General features: G+C 40.1%; 2 protein-coding genes across 2 annotated transcripts in view; both read right to left on the bottom strand.

Moving 5' to 3' along the window:
- The window catches only part of LOC131960873 (beta-1,4 N-acetylgalactosaminyltransferase 2-like), a 31,189-nt gene extending 28,129 nt beyond the window's left edge, over positions 1 to 3,060 (bottom strand). Inside the window, exons 1-3 of the mRNA XM_059326146.1 lie at positions 2,930 to 3,060; positions 2,674 to 2,826; positions 1,707 to 1,813 (exon numbers count right to left, since the gene is read on the bottom strand). Of these exons, the coding sequence (XP_059182129.1) occupies positions 1,707 to 1,813; positions 2,674 to 2,826; positions 2,930 to 3,060 (391 nt within the window). The remainder of the gene's footprint in view (positions 1 to 1,706; positions 1,814 to 2,673; positions 2,827 to 2,929) is intronic.
- Positions 3,061 to 8,143: 5,083 nt separating this feature from the next.
- LOC131960880 (NXPE family member 3-like) lies at positions 8,144 to 12,341 on the bottom strand. The gene is made up of 4 exons (XM_059326153.1): positions 12,288 to 12,341; positions 11,370 to 11,440; positions 8,866 to 9,072; positions 8,144 to 8,784 (listed from the first exon to the last, which is right to left on the bottom strand). Exons 1-4 carry the CDS (start codon positions 12,332 to 12,334, stop codon positions 8,225 to 8,227), a joined length of 885 nt encoding a protein of 294 aa, XP_059182136.1. The 5' UTR covers positions 12,335 to 12,341; the 3' UTR covers positions 8,144 to 8,224.
- Positions 12,342 to 19,324: the final 6,983 nt, after the last annotated feature.

Raw genomic sequence — 19,324 nt, 5'->3', positions numbered from 1 at the left:
CTTATGAAGAGGAAGTGTGTCCATCCAATATACACTTTGTATATTAACACCACGCAAGAGTATTACACATCATTGTACATCCCACTTTCACACACAACATCATTTGGCCATAATTAAAAAATCTACTTAATTTCCCACTATATGAATACATACTTCCTACGGGCACTGCACTGGTATATATAATATATATTGAAGTAGCCTCATAGTTGATCAAAATCTGCAACTGACTGTTTAATTAAACAAAGTACAATTCAAAAATATTTGTCACTAAACATTAAGTATACATGTCTACATTGAACTATAATAATAATAATAAAAAATTGTGATTGTTCAATTGTTAAGACATGTTTATATTCATTTATTGTAAAAAATAAATAAATAAATGTTGAGACAGTTAACAAAGAAAAAGGGAAACTCAAGCTGTTGGTATTTTATTTTTCTAAAATGAATCACTTTATTTTAAGATGCATTAACAGTTTCTCTTTCTTCCCCTCTTAATTCTTATGACCCCATTTTCTGTTCTTTCAGTTCAGTGAGAGAACTGAGCTCTCTTCTCCTGCCGGGACTTTAAGTCTGGGCTGGAATGGTGTCAGGGCCATTCTCATGCACATGCGAAGTTGCTCATTGGTGAGCCTGGAACAATATTTATTTTTTATTATGTTCATTGTGGAGAAAGCTGCCTTATAGCTGTATGAGGACCCAAACATGGTCAAGATGAACAGGGCTACTTTCCTCAACCCCGGGAAAGCTGTCTCAGCTGTCTCCATATAGTCTCTCCCTGTCTCATGCTCACACGTCTTTCTGTCTTCTCTTCCTGTCTCTGGCTCACTTGTCTATCTGTGTCATCTCCCTGTATCGCTAACTTCCCTTGACACCTATCACTTACCTCTGATTTCTCTCATCTCTGATTTCTCTCATCTCTGTTTTCAGAGTTGCACGTTTGTTTACACAAATTTGATTGGCTGAGCAGTGTCACGTGGGATGGCTTAACTCGCATGCAATTGGTCTGTAAGGTCCGTTAAGCAAATGTCATAAAGACTGGAAAAGCTGTGCTGGTTAAAATAGAAGCGCCCAATCATAATGTAGAATCCCTCAATAATTTTCATTAATTATAGGTCTGGGTCCATTTAGCATGGCGTTTTGGGTCCGGACCCAGACCGCAGTCCGCCTGTTAGTGACCTCTGCTCTATGAGCTATAGCTATACATTGACATACTAAAATATCGGATACTTATACAGAAACAAAACAAACGTCCCTCTGTTCTGTAGGAAACGGATCATTAAGGCTTTTTATCAGTTCTGGATTATGCTGATGTTATTTATAGACATGCTCCTGCCTCCACTCTCACCTCACTTAACTCCTCTGCCACATGGATCATTTAGCATTCTAATTCATCACTAGTGACAGTTACTCCACCCATTAATACATCAAGGTGAGATAGACACCTTTACGAGACAAGACATCTTCTTTTTTTTGTTTAGAGTGTTGAGAGGTGACATTCCAGCATACTTTATGAAACTGGTGACATATAATTATCCCACACACTCTAGTGTGTGGGATAATTATATGTCACTCTAGTGCTGTTTGTTCTTCATTGTGTTTTCTCTGTACTCTAGATAACATTGTAAGTGAGGGATTGCCCTCAATGATTCCTCGAGAAATAAATAAGGGATAAATGAAATGAAAATATGTAGAATATAGCACACCTGGTATGAGAGTGGAGGTCAAAGGCCGCACTTTAAAACCCTGGATAGGATACTGCAGAGGAGAATTAGGCAAAGCCAACAGCAGTCTGGATAATACAGAGGTCGTCCTGTTGGGAAGAGGAAAAAACTTCACAGCTTACCTTGGAATTTACTTTCAAATGAAATGCTGGAAATGTAGGTGCCAGTTTATGTATAATTTACCCACAGATCAGGGATGGCAAATTCATACTAAAGGATACGTTCACAAATTTTCAAGTCTGTCTGAAATCAATAGTGAACACTGAAAGGGTTGCAATACTTATTCCTCCTATGGCCTAGTGCTTTTAGTGGAAATGATTGTTGGCAAATTCTATAGTCCTCACTGCAAAAATGTATGTAGTCTATCCCATACTAATATGAGGCTTCAGTCAGAGTTAATCGGATCAAGTGAATATCTTCTAAGGCCCTGTCATACACCTGTCGCCCGGAGCAGCACAGGTGTCATTGCTTTTTTCAGACCAAGTAGTTCTCATGTTAACACCAAGTACCTAGATAACAAATGTACCTGCATGTACCTAATTGATTGTAGCATTAGCAAACAAAAACCCGGACTAAAGTGAATGGCACAGTATTTTCCTGCAATTTAAAGGTCTACCAGGGTTCACACTGTGCTAACACACTGCTTGTTACAGACTGATGTTACAGGGATTGCAGTTATGTCTGTGGACACCGCGGGGTTGGGTCATAAGAATTAACATTTTAATTAATAGTAGATAGGCTTTTAATAGGCAATGGTAAATTATACTAATTTATATAATTCATGTTAGACCCAAAACATTCCTAATTAAGGTATTAATAAATTATGATTAAATAAGAGGCTAAATACAACTTTGCCATTGTGTCTTACTTTGTGCCATTTGTCTGTTGTGTAAATAGTGAGTTGGACACGCTCTAAATGGATTTGCACCGTGCATGATGTTTTGTTAACCTGTTTTTGTGTTTTTGGAACTCCTTAGCTCGGCGTTTCACCAGCTCCTCCTTCTGGTCCTGAGGGAGGTGATCTTTGAGCTGCACTGACCCCTGAGGACAGCTGCATGAAACAGGAGCAGGAGGATGATTCAGGGTTGGCAACCTGGAAGACCTGAAGGAACACAATTACATTTCGTCTTTGTCATATCATCACTTAAGGTCAGCTACAGTACAGGAAGGTCAATGTGTACACACGGACACAGAATGGGCTTTACCTCAGTTTTTGTGGAGCAGGAATGTTTTTGATTAGATCTCCAGGAGAGAATATCGTGACATACAAAGTCAGCAGGATGATCACACACAAAACAGCAGCTGTTGATAGTTGTGCTCTGTTAAACACAGCCATCTGCAGAGACAGACACACATTTTGGCCAATAGCTCATGAAATTTGTTGTGTTGAAGCAACACAAAAGACCACTGCCTCAAAGGTAAACTCGTTAAACTCGGTAAACTAGTTGATAGATCACAGACATTGACATTGAAAACAGTACAAAACGCCACACCCTCCTGCTCATTCCTGTGGTCTATGTCTGCTGCATGTGTGCAAACTGTGATCTTCATGAATCATTTTAGATAATTTCAAAATTAATTGTTTCAAATTTAGTTGAGGGTTTATCCATATTGTTCTATCAATAACAAGAGCTGTTTGTACAACTTGGTAAAAGCTTGTGGCTAAGGGAGGGATCCGACGGCAATATAATTTCTCTCTGAACACTGGCAGTTCAGGGTACAAGGTGTCAAGGAAATAAAGTCAAAGTATGAGGAAGTCAACCAAACAAATCTGAAATAAATATCTTAGTATGTAACTATGTTTTGTTTAATTACTTTTACTTGCTTTGTAAAATAAATGTATGAACTGAAGAATCAGTTGCATAATAATTTCTAACATTTTGTATGAATTTAAAATTTATGGCATTTACAAAAAATAGAGAAAGACAAATATATGAGCAAAAACATTTGATTATAGTTGCCTTGATGATCAGTCAAAGAGAACTTTAAAATTTCAGTCACAAATGTAGGACCTACTACACACATTATATATCACTGTGGAATGATTAAATAATTAAAATCAATGAAAACTAAACGAAACATCACACACATCATGCACTAAAATGGACCACTCCTGGGATTTGACATTGGTACTAAAGCTGACAAAAACACCAAGAAAATGTTAACATGAGACCGAAAAATAGGATAGTTTATGATAATATCATGAAAAAATTAGTTCTTACCATTTTCTCCTTCAAGCCTCCACTCGTATCTAGTCAGTGAAGCACAGGGTCTATCGAGTTACTATCTCAGTAACTCTAACCTCCCCCCTCCTTGTTGGCTGGCATGCAAATAAAACCGCTTATGAAATGATGACAAACATGTTTGACTGGTGCTGAACGATCATGGCCAAAATAATAATCATGATTATTTTGATTGATGTTGAGATCACGGTTAATAATCACAATTATTTATTGATTTAACAAAATTGGTTAGTTTACTTAATGGGTTCTTAACATTGTAGTAGAGTATTTTAGGCTACTGTTTTTTATTTTGTGTGCTTGCTTGCAAAAGCACACTAATTGTTATTCCGTGGGCTTATTAGTGCCACGGCTGAGCAGCGAGGCACTCATCTTCACTGCAAAGACAAATTATGCTCTCAAACTGAAAATCTACGCTCAAACTCCGATGACACAGATTTACTTCCATAAATTGATGAAGTTTGAATTTCCTTCTACTTTAATTTTTAGTAGTCCGAGTAGAGTATCCTAGTAGAGTTGCTTTCCCCCCTTCTCTGATTCAGCTGTTAATGTAGTAACATGAAAACAGTAAATGGAACAGTCTTCTATAGTTAGAGTCAACGTTTAGTGCCCCAAGCAACAATATTTGCAGCTGATAAACAGAACCCTCAGTGCCCTCCCCACACCCAGCTAATTACCAAGTATAATTACTGCCCAACCCTACACCTTTAGTACATAACCCTGTTGCACTGCTTCCTTCAGTGCCCAACCCCCTAAAGATATGTTGATCCATGCATATCCTCTTGTGACATTAGAAGAACAATCTCAGATTTCATCACTGTTCTCTGCTGAGATAAGACACATGATATTCTGACATAAAAGATGAATATTATAAGCTTCCTTTGATAGACATTGTGAAAACGAAATATTGCCACTACCATTCTGTACTTACGTATACTTACATATTATTTTTTCTTTGTCCAATTTCTTAAACTTGATACTTCTGTTTAACTAGATTTTAAAGGAAATATTGTACATTGTACTTCAGTACATTTACTTGAGTTTAGTGACTGAAATAAAGTTACGTCCTTTATTTATAGTTATAAATAATATTGTATTTTTTCATTGTATTTTTTTTATTAATCTAGATCAGTAGTTATTTAGTGAACATTGGGATTTAAATTGCCCTTGATCTGTTTGAGTTAACAGCAGATGTATATTTTTTAATCTTTGATATACAACATAGTTTTTTGATCTGTGTGGAATGTGTAAATGTTTGGCAGGATACATGAGTAAAAACTAGTTGTGATTTTTAAAAACTTTTTTTGCTGCCATCTAAAAATGAACAATGTTTTCAAAACATAAGTTTCATTAGAAGTTGCCATAACCTACTCTGTGCATTCCCATCAAGAATTTTCCCCCACTATTACTATTGAAAAAATATTCAGGTTTTTATTACTTTCTTTCTCTTGATATTCATTTAATTAAAAATTAATTTGTCTAAAATTGACCAACAATAATGAAAAAAATATGAAAATTATATACCAATGTGTTGCTCATGAGTTGCCTTAAAAGGTGAAAAAAAAGTTGGTAATCATTTTTTCTACATGTTCTAAAACCAGTCTAATGTCATGGGGTCCTTTTTGACCCCTGAGGAGCATGGGTGTTATACCTTTTTTTATTTTTGCTTACATCCAAAAATGTACAATGCTTTCAAAACATAAGTTTCACTAAAAGTTGACATAAGCTACTCTGTGCATTCCCATCAAGAAATAATTATTTCACGATAACTATTAGAGAAAGTATCTTGTGCTCACCAGAAAGTATTGCATGCGCGCTTGGTGTCTGTAAGAACACCCTCTGCATTTCAGCTTGTTTCTGTGTGAAAATGACATTACAGGAGTTAGTTCGGCTATATTTTGACCTGGGACTTCATTATAAGGACATTGCTGCTTTACTTGCAAAAACGACAGTTATTTTCCCGAGATAACGATATAATTAATTCGAGATCTTGAGAAAACAAAACAATAGTGTAGTTCAGACGCGTAGCCAGTAATAGGCCTAGGCAGCACTGGCCCGCCCATTTTACTCACTGGCCCACCCAGCCAAGTTTGATAAAAACATATATTTTTTTACATAAAAATATAAACATGTATGTAAGAAAGGAAATAAATGTATAATTGTATTTGTAAACCGGCCCGTGTGGGATGAGCCTCTCCACACCCTGGAACTCTGCGTTGTGTTGTTTATGATGATGTAGGGCGGAGGAGGGACCAGTCGGACACGGGTGGTCGTTACATATTTGCGGCTCGGACCGCGTCGTGCTTTATTTCTCACAACGGCTGGCAGCTCAAGCTTCAACACTACAAGTAAACACTGGCGTGAGACAACAGAAAGTCTAAGTCTTGTGTCTTTACTGGATTCCACACTAACTGGTTGCCGTAGGCTATGATCTGCACATTTTCTGTTACGCGTGGGCTGTCCATGATACTGAAACAACACTTGCCGTTAATGTGAGAATTCTGTCTGATGCAGGCCGATGTTATGCTGTGTGTTAACACCTTATCTACTGTTTGGGTTTACCTGTAACTAATGTTGTGATGTGAATAAGCCATATGGACTGACTGTGCCTAATTGTTTTGAGTAGCAATTTTTTTTGCACAGAAGCCAAATTTCAACCAGACTTCATTGTATACAGTTGATTTATGATAAATGAAAGCGTGTGTTGTTCTGTTATAATTCATACACCTGCTTGTTGTTTTTTTTATTCTTCGATTTGCTCTTCTGGCAAATTTGTATGATCTGCGCATGTTCTGTTACGCATGAGCTGTCAGTGGCACTGAAACAACAATTGCTGTTAATGTGAGAATTCTGTCTGATGTTATGCTGTGCCTTAACACCTTATCTACTGTTTGGGTTCATCTGTAGTCGGCACTTTGTGCAATAAAATGATTATATATGATATGATAAATGATTTATTGTGCCGTGCGATAGAGCCGATACGCATGTTTTGTCTTACTGTTGTATTGTGTACAGCCTTTATAGAGCTCTGTTGGGAGAGCTTGTGTTATAGGCAGTGTTTTGCTGTCATTTCCTTTGTAAGTAAAATAGTCACTGTTTTTCCAGTTTGTCTATATTTGTCATTTTTATAGTTCTAAATTTTTACGAGTCCTTTTTCTGGGAAAAGATGGCCCATCCTCTTTTGTACTGGCCACCAGAAAGCATCTCATGCTCACGAGAAATGTTTCTCGTGCTTACGAGAAACCGAAGTTTTATTTTATTTTCACCATGTCCCTTTAGGGGCTCCGTATATAATTGTATATTTGACTAAAATTGACCAATAATAATGAAAATGATATATACATTTTTTGGTCATGCGTTGCCTTAAAAGGTAAAAAAAAAAGTTGGTAATAATTTTCTACATGTCCTAAAACCAGTCTAATGTCATGGGGTCCTTTTTGACCCCTGAGGAGAATGGGTGTTAACAATTTTTTAGGAATACACAAGGGTTATACATCATGACATACAATTTTCTGTTTCCCCCAAATAAATAGCCATTTAATATTCATAAAAAGCATGATTTTCCAGAGGAAAGTTTAAGTTCAGTTTTTCCTTTAGTGTCTGGCGGTTCAGGGGAAAAACCTGCTGCCCCTGAAACATCATACCTGTACACTGTGAACTGTTAGTGCTCGGGTCTGTTGGTCCAGTCATATATTGTGTCATTGTAGTTTTCTTAAAATCTCGTTTTTTCTTATTCTCGTGAACCCAATATCGTGTCTCGTCTCGTGAGCCGAGAGTATCGTCACACCCCTACTAATTTAGGTGAATTCGCTATCTTTTCTCTGTTTTACAGTGGTGCCCCAACTCGATGTGACTTAAGTGAATTAATTAATATAATTTACTATAATTAATATTTTTTTATAATAATTGTTAATAATTCTGATAGCATCTTAACACATTTTTGTGTGCTAGTAAAAATATTTTTAACGCACGAAATATTTGCATGCATTTCATGCATCTGTTGTGTAAAGGCCTTTATCTGGTACTTTTGAAGGAAGCTTTAAGCTTTCCTGGAGCTCTTTGAAAAATTTTGACTTTATTTTTGGCATGACAGATGACATTGTCCAAGAACCAGTTTTGGTGCAAAATGTTACAATAAATGACAATCAACTAAATAATTGGTCAAATTTTATAACATGTTATATATTTGTTTTTGTAATATTTAAGCACATCGTAATAACACTCATACAATACCTGTAGCAGAATATTATATTCGGTTTTTCACACTTTGTGTAGCTCAGGGCATGTATAAGACAAGAGAATGTCAATCATATTCTTAATAATGGGAGGATGTGGGTGGATCCCATGAGGTAGGTTGTGGTAGGCTAGGACCAAGTCCCAGGAATCAATGAGATGAACATTCAGCCCTTTGAACATGGTTCTGAGCACCTTATCACGCTGCAGTGAGTACCAATCACTGTTGGTTAGAGCCTCAAAAAGCCCCAAAGCTCTGGGGTTCGCCGTCCTGATGATGACCAGCGTACCTGGAGACCCGTCCAGCAGCCGCACCACTGCTCTGCGGATGTTTCGCAGCCGCCGGATGTAGATCTCCACGGGGAAACTTCCAAAATGAGCCCAGACGCCAAGAACAATGATGGTGTTGGTGCCTCCAGGTACATCATCAAGTTCATTGGCAATATAACGATGCTCAGTGATTGGGAATGGGGTGAAGCGGATCGGATTACCATGACAGCGAAACGTCACCAAGATGTTGTTTGCGTAGTCTAAGGACATGTAAGGTCCAACTCCCTTTGGGCTGTGCAGGTTAAACCCCTTAAGATCTGAAAGTATCACAGAGAGAACAGATGAAGCTGCAGTGGTAACAAAATCAAAGTTTCCAGAAATCCCTGTGGATAAGATACCTGGTAATGCTGAGTTGAGATATTCAAACCACTGCCTGACAGTGGAGTCTCCATAAATGTGGACCACTTTGCCTTTTAGACACTGAGTGATGGCAGAGGCGGTGTTGAATTGGTGAACTGTGGTGCCATCTAGTGCTCGCCACGCACCCTGGTAGTAATAACCAGAGGGTCCAGACTTCACAATGCTGCTCTTCTCCTCTGGTTGACCTGAGAGGAAGTTAAAGGATAAGGGTGGGTTTCATTTTTGTTTTTCTTGTCCACAAATGAGAAAAACGAAAACCAATGTCTCTCCCTTACCTGCCTAATCTGTGTCACTCAACCTCAAATCAGTTTGTTACAACTAGAAGGATGTATCCCACTTTTTTTTTTAAATGGCTTAGTTATTGACAGGATGCTGTAGTTTTCTAAACTTAAACATGAATCATTTACGGACTAACTGCTTTTATCACATTAATAAACAAATTTGATGCTTTTATAATCAGCAGGAAAGTGTATATTGAACTGTGTTGAAATAAACTACATTTCCCATCTTGATAGTCATAAAGTAACATGTCCAAGAAAATAAAGCTCTATATAAACAAAGAATTAAGATAAGAATGCCATATTATGCATTGGCCAAACATGCAACAGTTGAAAGCCGGATTGATTCACTGTTGCTTTGGTATTTTCATGGGACTTGTTGACATTAAGAAAATTATAGATTACAATCATCCCTCATCCTCTAAAGGCAATACTCTGTCCATAATGTTTTTAACAAACTATCAAACTCACGATTTACAGACCTAAATAGTGTGAAATTGCTCAGTCTGTGCTTTTTTAGGTATAAATACATTATTTGACTTTACATGTACCAACCTCATCTCAAGGTTTTCATATAGATGGTAGGGACATGTCCTAACAGCATAGTCCCTACCAATATTTGAGCAAACTATATCCATTATCTTTGGAGCAAAGTCCTATTAGCAACAAGTTCTCCAAATCATGCAACTTCATATGTTTGTTCCTAGCCTTAAACACGACCCACAGGAGCATTTCTGAAACTAGTGCCCCTACCGGTTGCAGAAGATCAGCACGTCCTCATAGATAAACATAACGTTTGCTGTTGTGAAAAGGCTGCAGTTTCATTATGATTACCGTACAAAACAACTACTGTAAGGTCAGGGCAAAAAACTCCCTTTGGTTATATAAGAATCAAAATAATGCAAATTCAGGAAGTATTGTAGATACAAGGAAGGCGTAACTTCCTGAGTTTGTTTGATTCATAAATCTCTCCTGCCTACATCCTGCCTGAGAGCAACTTTTCATGCTTTATACTCAGTTTCCTTGCTTCCTGCCTTCACTTTCAAACTCCAAAGTGCACTTCAGATCAATTACTATGGGCCGTAGAGGGCACTGCCAGCTACCAACTTAAACATAGGTTGTAACACGGTGTTGTACAAACAACCGAAGGGGTCGTACTTTGAGGAGGGCAAGGTTCCCCTCACTTATAGCTTGCTTTGCTCTGTTTAGGACTATCTTTCTACGTCAGGAAGCTTTCCACTGAAAAGCTGAGGGAAGTGTTTGCCATTTTATCGTTCCAACAAAATTGGCACTTTAAAAAGCAGCAAATTAAAAGAGCAAAAGCATACATAACAAACACAAATTACATTGGCGTGGCAATTTTGACAAATTGCACTAAGTTAGTGGGTGAGCTGGCCAAAAACAAAGCACTCAATACTCTGTTCATCAAGTTTTATTAGCACATTCATATTCCATACACCATCCTGAATGGCTCTTTTACAGTACAACAAAGTCCCGTACACCGCTCGACTTGTATCTGTTGTAGTTCCCAGCATTGATTCTTCAGCAAGCCTCAATGTGGCCCTATCTTCCTGCCCTATACATCACATCAGGACAGAGCCTACTGATCTACGTGTTCCCCTCAATCATGGTGTTATCATTGTTAAGTTCACAGAGTCAGTTCCCACAATGCCTTGTGTCTTGAATATCAAGTAGGTTGCCGCCTACTTCATGTCCCACCATGCAGGAAACACCAAATTTCCTTCACAACATTCACACATTTTACAATGCAAGTACAAAAAAGTAAAAGAGAGTAAAAAATATGTAAGTAAGGGTCTATAAATTATTTGAAATGAAATTATATGTTTACATTCAAAGAGGTTACATCTAACAATTGAAGTTGGAAAGTGGAATCAATGACGTGTGTTCGCAGAGTAGAGAACATGTCAACATGAATGTTATGTTTTCCTTTAAATAAAAAACATATCTGACATAACTTTATGCAAAATAGACACTAATAGGTGCTTAAAATTCACCAGGATCCAGGTAAAAGCAAATCACTTAAATTGTCAAGGGGGGAATCTCGCATAGTAAGTTTTAAAATGTTTTTGTCTGCCTGTTTTACTTATTACTTTCTTTCTTACTTATTGTTGTACTGTAACACATTCTGTTCTGAACTATTATTATCATAGGCAGTGGTGGCAGTTGTAAAAATCATGCTTTACCTTCATTCTTTGGCAACACAAGGACACTGGCAGGTCCTGAAGCAGGAATGTAGACTTTCATGTTGACACCACTGAGGAAAAGAAAATATAATAAACATTTCACTTAAACACACTACAAAATTTCATTCATTCATTATCCATAACCGATTATCCGCACTTGGGTCGCGGGGGGCTGTACCATATCCCAGCTGACATTGGGCGAGAGGTGGGCACACCTTGGACAGGTCTCCAGACTATCACAGGGCTGATACATAGAGGCAGACAATCACACTCTCATTCACACCTACAGGCAATTTAGAGTCACCAATTAAACCTAAATGTATGTTTTTGGACTGTGGGAGGAAGCCAGAGTACACGGTGAGAACCCACACTGACACAGGGAGAACATCCAAACTCCCGCAGAAGAGCCGCAGGACCGAGGCGAACCGGCGACTCTCTTGCTGTGAGGCCAGATAATTACTACACCACCGTGTAGCCCACTACAAAATTTACAACATAAAAAAGAAAAAAGGACAGAAATCTGAAATCATCAAGTAGTTAAACCTACAAACATTAAAACCCCATTTTGTGAGTTAAAGCTGCACTAGTTAACATTTTTATATGTACAATGTGTAAGGCTCAATCATAGTGCTGAACCCACAGATTTCCCTCAGCTCTATAGAACTTTGTAGCATCTTTCAGCACAGTGTTTTGGTTTTACAGCCCACATCTTTTGTCAGGTACTGTTCAATTTAAACAGGTATCAGTACACAGAATTTGGGCACAGGCACAGAAATTGGGCACAGGCATTTTTATGCCCACTTACTTCTTTTGCTAAAATTAATTAGGAGTTATTGTAAAGTATTTACAATTTCCCTGTCTAGAAGACTAGTCCTGCAGCACATCAGGGACTATCTCCCCCCAGACTTTGACTCTCACCAGTCTGCATATCGGGCAAACAGATCCACAGAGAATGCCATTGCCATTGCTCTCCACTCTGCGCTGAACCATCTGAAGCAGCAGCAGAGCTACGTCCAGATGCTCTTTGTGGATTACAGTTCAGCTTTCAATACAATAATCCCGGACAGACTCATTTCAAAACTGGTGACACTTGGCCTCCCTCCTCTCACATGTGCCTGGAAAAAGGACTTCCTCACCAACCGACCCCAGACTGTGAGACTGCCAACTGCCCTTCAAGCCCCTGAAAGTTGTGGAGCCACCGTAAGGAGTTGTGGTCGGTACGCAGAACAAATTCCTTACCTAGCAGGGTAGTGTTTGAAATGTTTAGTAAATGCGACCATGCTCAAAAGTTTCTTCTTTGTGGTAGCATATTTACGCTCCTGTTTGGTGAGTGCCCTACTGGCATATGCAACAACTCGTTCATGACCCCCATCTTCCTGCGACAGGACCGCCCCAATCCCCACGTCACTGGCGTCAGTATCTAAAATGAATGTTTTGCTGGGGTTTGGATATGCCAACACAGGGGCAGTAATAAGACTGGCTTTAAGCTGTTCAAATACCCGCTGACAATCTTCAGTCCACTGAAAACGCTTCCCCTTTTCCACGAGCTGGTGTAAAGGCCGAGCAATATCTGCAAAGCCCCTCACAAAACGCCTGTAATAGGAGGCTAACCCTACAAAACTCTGAACCTCAGTTTGGTTCCTTGGGACAGGCCACTCCCTTACTGCAGCCACCTTGGCAAGGTCTGCCATCACCCCCTCAGCAGAAATGACGTGTCCCAAGTAGGGATGGGTACCGAATTCTGTACTTTTATAGGTACTGACAGAATTCCGTCGGTACTACCGAGTACCGATTCATGTAAAATCAAACGGTACCATGTTTCGGTACCTAAACGGCGTTAACTTTATCATCCTCGATATGTGCACAGAGCAGCCCGACTCAACTTTGTTTACTCCAACCATGCTATGCCCACAATACTGTCTGACCGGTGCTCCGCCGCACAGCTACGACGTCGTCACAACAAATCACACGTGCACTTGCAACTTTTTTTTTTTCTCTGTGCACTTGCCACCTGAGAGCGCTCCTCTGTGTTGACAGCATCATCCACCTCCCGACCTCTGTTCCGACATCCTTTGATAACACTGCAACCTTCATGTTACAAAATGCACGTTCACTTAACAATAAAGCACTGCTCATCCTGGATGTTATATTGTTTTGATATAAATAAGTTATAAGTTGTTTTGATATAAGTTTATATTTTGAGAAATAAATATGTTGAATTGAAAAATTGAGATTTTATTATTAAACAAATTAACATTTATTACCATATAAACAAACGCAAAAGTACCGAAAATTGGTACCGTTGAGTACCGATACCGATTCCCAGGTACCCGGTACCGTATCGGTTCAAATGTGAAAGGTACCCATCCATAGTCCCAAGTAGTGAACCTGAGTGGAGAACAGATTGCATTTAGAAGGTTTAATTTTCAGATTAGCCTGCTTAAGTTTTACCAGCATCTCATCCAGACGAACTAGATGTTCCTGAAATGTGCGGCCAAAGACAATAATGACGTGCAAATACACCAAACACGTCGTCCACTGTAGATTTGCTAGGATTGAATCCATAAGCCTTTGAAATGTGCTGTGTGCATTGCAGAGGCCGAAACTCAAAACGTTAAATTCAAACAACCCCTGCCGTGTTATGAAGGTGGTTTTGTGACCATCCTTGGGGTCAACCTCTACCTGCAAGTATCCACTGGCCAGATCGAGGGTGGAGAACCAGCAGGTGTGGCTTAAGCTGTCTAGGGCATCATCTATTCTTGGGAGGGGATATGCATCCTTACAAGTGACATCATTAAGCTTCCTAAAGTTGACACAAAATCGGAGCCCACGCCGCTGCATGAGGGGCTAATGACGCCGCTGTCAAGCATTTGTTTCAGGTTATCAGCTACCTCCTGTTGCAAATGGAGAAGGACTCTTTGTGGGGGTAATTTAATGGGCCTAGCATCACCTGTATCAACTTCATGCATAATCAAATAAGTCCAGCCCAGATCAGCCTCGCCCTGGCTAAAGACAGGAAGATTTCTGTGCAACAACTGTTTTGCTGCCTCGATTTGTTCAGGTGAGAGACCCATACTTTCCACCCCAAACTCATAAGACTGCCCACTGTCCAAGGCTGCAAAATGTCTTCCCCCTCCCCAATACGCTCTCCCACACCATCTATTTCTATGTCAGTGAAAAGCGTAATTACTTTCATGCCCTTTTTTAATGTCAAAGCATCATTAGTCACATTACTGACCCGGATTGGTAATGTCCCCTTCTCTATTTTACAGACCACCCGGGCTACAAGTAAATCACAGTGTTTTGACAGAGCTGAAGAGGGCTCCAGCATCCCCTCTGCATAGTCCCCCCAAGCACTTGGAACCATGCCTGAAATTATAGCTTCACTCCGCGGTGGTACAACTGTTTCTGAATGGACAACGATAGTCTGGGGTTCTGATGTTGGGTGGGATCTACAAGGGAGAATGTTTTTCCCATTATCCGGCAAGTCTTATTACCAAGATCCACCACCGCACCATACCTGGACAAGAAGTCGAAACCAAGCAGAATTTCTTCTCTTTTTTTTAAACTCTTTTTATTGGATTTTTCTTTTCAAACCATAAAACAAGACATACATTCAATACACAACGGACACTTCAATCAGAAAGGAGAACAAAAAAAAAAAACATACAGACAGACAGGCAGTTCAGGGCTTTTTTTTTTCCCCATCATGATGGGCTATAATGGCTTAAATAAATAACAGTGATCACTTATTGCAAGCTTGGTCTGGAGATACATACAGGAAAGTGGAAAGGTTAAAGCTTGGTTTCAATGTAATCCATAAATGGTTTCCAGGTATTCTCAAAGTTACCTGGGGACCCTCGTAACATAAATCTCAATTTCTCAAGTTTAAGGTGTTGCCTCACATCTCTTAGCCAATGAGTCCAGCTAGGTGACCGAGGATTTTTCCAATTGAGGAGGATCAATCTCCGTGCTAACAGGGTGACAAATTTGGTTATTCTAAGTTTATTTCCAGAAAGATTCTTGTTCATCCCTCCCGCTATACCAAAAATAGCTATCAGAGGATCTGGCTGAACTACCGTTTTGAAGACCTCTGATAGCGTTGTAAAGATTGAACTCCAATAGGCGTGCAGGTTGGGACAAAGCCAGAATGAATGTGCCAGGGAGGCAGGAAAGGCCTTACACCTGTCACACGTGGGATCTACATTGGGAAACATTTTAGAAAGTCTAACTCTAGAGAAATGAAGGCGATGCAACACCTTAAATTGAATGAGGTTATGGCGAGCACAGATTGAAGCCGAATGCACTCCCTCCAAGGCTCTCTCCCACTGCTCTGCTGACAAGACCATCCCAACATCCCCCTCCCAAGCAGATTTTATGATCTCCAGCGATGGGTTTTGTAAACTAGATAAGTGAGTGTATACGAAGGAAATAGCACCCCTTCTTGAGGGCTCAAAAGAGAACAAAGAATCCATGGTGGATTCATCAGGCAGATTAGGGAACGATGGCGTGTTAGCTTTAATAAAGTCACGTACCTGGAGAAATCTAAAAAAATGGGATTGTGGTAATCTGAATTTACTTTGTAATTGCTCAAAGGTGCTGAAAACTTTATTTATAAAAAGGGCCTTCATGGTCCTTATACCATTCAATTTCCAAGTACCAAAAGAGTGGTCTATGGTGGATGGGGGGAAGAGGTGGCTGAGACAGACAGGAGCGAGCAGAGAGCCTTTTTGCCAACCAAAGTATTTCCTAACATTGGACCATATTTTCAAAGAATGCGTTACAATGGGATTATTCTTGACATAGTGAAGTGACAGAGGCATTGGTGAAAACATAAGAGCTGACAGAGATGTCTGCTGGCATGAGTACTGTTCCATTTGTATCCACACTGGTTTTTCGGCCTGACCATCATAGTGAGTCCAAAAAGAGAGCGTACGAACATTACATGCCCAGTAATAAAATTGGAAATGGGGCAATCCCATTCCACCACCTGGCTTTGGCCGCTGCAAATAAGCTTTTCTAATTCTAGGTCTTTTCCCATTCCAAACAAAATTAGAAATTGCTTTGTCTATAGACACAAAAAAGGATTTCCGTAAAAGTATAGGAATTGTTTGAAATAGAAACAGAAATTTTGGGAGTGCACTCATCTTTACGGCATTAATTCTGCCTGCCAAAGTGATGGGGAGATGGGACCACCTGTCAAAATCCTTAATAGTGCGCTCAAGTAAAGGCCTAAAATTAGCTTTAAACAGATCGACCATGTGTCTAGTCACCACCACACCCAAGTATTTAAATGAGTCCGTCGTCACTTTAAATGGTAAATGTGAGTATGAAAGGCTTTGGGCCGATTTAGTGATTGGAAACAGTTCGCTCTTCGAGAAATTTAGTTTGTAGCCAGAAATCTCTCCATATTCTTTTAAAACAGACATTATATTAGGGATAGATTCTTGGGGATTTGTTACATATAAAAGCAGATCATCTGCATATAGGGACACTTTGTTTTCTACCCCTCCCCTTAAAACACCACCATACCCCTCCAGTGATCGCAGGGCGATAGCCAAAGGCTCAATGGCCAGGGCAAACAAAAGTGGGGACAGGGGGCATCCCTGCCTAGTACCCCGTTGCAGGGGGAAATAGGGGGAACTGAAGGAATTGGTCTGTACTGAAGCCAGAGGGGACTGATACAGCAGCTTAACCCAAGCTATGAATTTATCACCTAGGCCAAACTTTCCAAGAACAGCAAAAAGAAAGTCCCACTCGACGCGGTCAAAGGCCTTCTCAGCATCCAGAGAGAGAAGAACCTCTGGATGCCGAGGGGCCGAGCCGGGGAAGTATAGGATATTATAGAGCCGGCGGAGGTTTGAAAATAAGAAACGGTTTTTAATAAATCCAGTCTGAGCTGGTGATATGATTGATGGGAGAATTATTTCCAAACGGGCGGCAAGCATCTTGGCTAGTAATTTAGTGTCAATGTTCAAAAGGCTAATGGGCCTGTATGAGCCCGGTTCCCTAGGATCTTTACCCTCCTTCAGCAGAACTGATATAGATGCTTGGTAGAAGGTGGGGGGAAGAGTTTTAGCGACAAAGGCTTCATTAAAAGCATCAAGTAACACAGGGGAGATTAATACAGAGAACGTCTTAAAGAAATCCGAGGTGAACCCGTCCGGGCCCGGGGCCTTAGAGCTTTGCATATTTTTTATCGCATGTGCCACGTCTTCAAGAGAAAAGGGTTTATTAAGGCTGTCCCTATGGCCTGCTTCTATTGTTGGAAATTGTAGTTTATTCAAAAAGTTGTGTATTAGCAACGGGTCACTTTTGGACTCAGAGGTATACAAAGTTGTGTAAAAAGACTGAAATATTTTATTAATGTCCTGGTGATCAGTAAGAATTTCACCAGAAGCCGTACGGGTCTCTGTTATAAGTCTTGATGCGGCTGCTTGACGAATCTGATGAGCCAGTAGGCGACCAGCCTTCTCCCCCTGCTCGTGCACTTTTTGTCTGGTTTGTAATAATAGCTTAGCCGTTTCATTGACAGAGAGGAGATCAAAGTCAGATTGGAGAGATATCCTCTTATTATAGAGATCTTGAGAGGATGTTACTGAGTGCTGACGATCAATCTCTTTTATTTCTTCTCTAATCTCAGACTGATGCTGGAGCCGAGAGAGGCTAACGGTTTTACTGTAAGAAATTACCTGCCCACGAATATAGGCTTTAAGAGCTTCCCAAAGTATACCTTTTGACACTTCTCCATTATCATTAATTAAAATGAACTCCTCTATCTGAGTAGAAATGAATGCAACAAACGCCTTGTCCGTCAGTAACAAATTATTAAATCTCCAGGAAGCCGCCGTTGATTTATTTTGAAAAGCTAACTGCATCAAATGAGGTGCATGATCAGAGATGACTATTGCCTCATAATCACACTGCTTAACCTGTGACAGAAGTTTTTGATCTATAAGAAAGTAGTCTATTCGTGAATACGATTGGTGGACAGGGGAAAAAAAAGAGAAGCAACGGGAGGAAGGATTTTTGAACCGCCAGGGATCAACAACACCATAATCATGTATAAAAGAGTTTATGCTCCTTGCTGACCTGGAAAGCGGCTGTGTGGTTTGGGAGGATCTGTCTAGATATGGATTCAAAACACAATTGTAATCGCCCCCCATCACTAAACAGTGCGAGTTCAGATTGGGTATTGAAGCCCATAATGATGAAAAGAATTTGTCATCATCAACATTAGGAGCGTAAATGCAAACTAAAATAAGTTGGACATTGTGTAACTTCCCCTCCACTACTACATACCTACCCTGCCCATCAGAAAAAGAGTGAGAACAAACAAAAGGAGTGTTTTTACTTATTAAGATTGCCGCCCCTCTAGATTTAAACTGGAAGTGAGAGTGGTATACCTGGCCCACCCATCCTTTATGTAGCCAGCGATGGTCTTGGTTTCTCAGATGGGTCTCTTGAAGAAATACTATGTTTGCCTTTCATTTTTTAAGGTGTGTTAAAACTCTGCCTCTTTTTACAGCACCATTCATCCCCTTACGCCTGGATTCCACTGGATGCGTAACGGCTGCAGATCCGTCGTCGGAGCCGTTACGCACCCATTATAATCAATGTGTGAGATTCCACCGACTGCAGATCCGCTGCGTAATGAGTCCGACAACGCAGGGCCATCCGACAGCCCTCGCAACACTTGCGCAGAGCTTCTATTTTTGTCGGACGACGGAGCACTACGCATAAATTCAGCACAGAGCAGATCGTTCGGGACAGGAAGTCTTGCACAGACACAAAATAAAACACCGGTATATTTTCAAAATAAAATACCTCGGGTTCGCTAACGAGGTCGGCCGGCTCGTTAACAAGCCGGCCGACCTCGTTAGCGCTCGTTAAGACGGAGTCGCTGGATTTGTCTCCAGTCATTAACGAGGAGATGTTGATTATCTTCCAGTTAT

Source organism: Centropristis striata, chromosome 22, assembly GCF_030273125.1.
Source record: "Centropristis striata isolate RG_2023a ecotype Rhode Island chromosome 22, C.striata_1.0, whole genome shotgun sequence".
In the NCBI taxonomy this organism is placed as follows: domain Eukaryota; kingdom Metazoa; phylum Chordata; class Actinopteri; order Perciformes; family Serranidae; genus Centropristis; species Centropristis striata.
This window is presented reverse-complemented; position numbering and strand designations above follow the sequence as displayed.

Coding starts and splice junctions, on each gene's coding strand:
- LOC131960880 (XM_059326153.1), bottom strand. CDS start 12,334: ATGGCAATGGCATTCTCTGTGGATCTGTTTGCCCGATATGCAGACTG. Junction 11,441..12,287: donor TTTGCCCGATATGCAGACTG/GTGAGAGTCAAA, acceptor TCTTTTCCTCAG/TGGTGTCAACATGAAAGTCT. Junction 9,073..11,369: donor TGTGTTGCCAAAGAATGAAG/GTAAAGCATGAT, acceptor ACTTCCTCTCAG/GTCAACCAGAGGAGAAGAGC.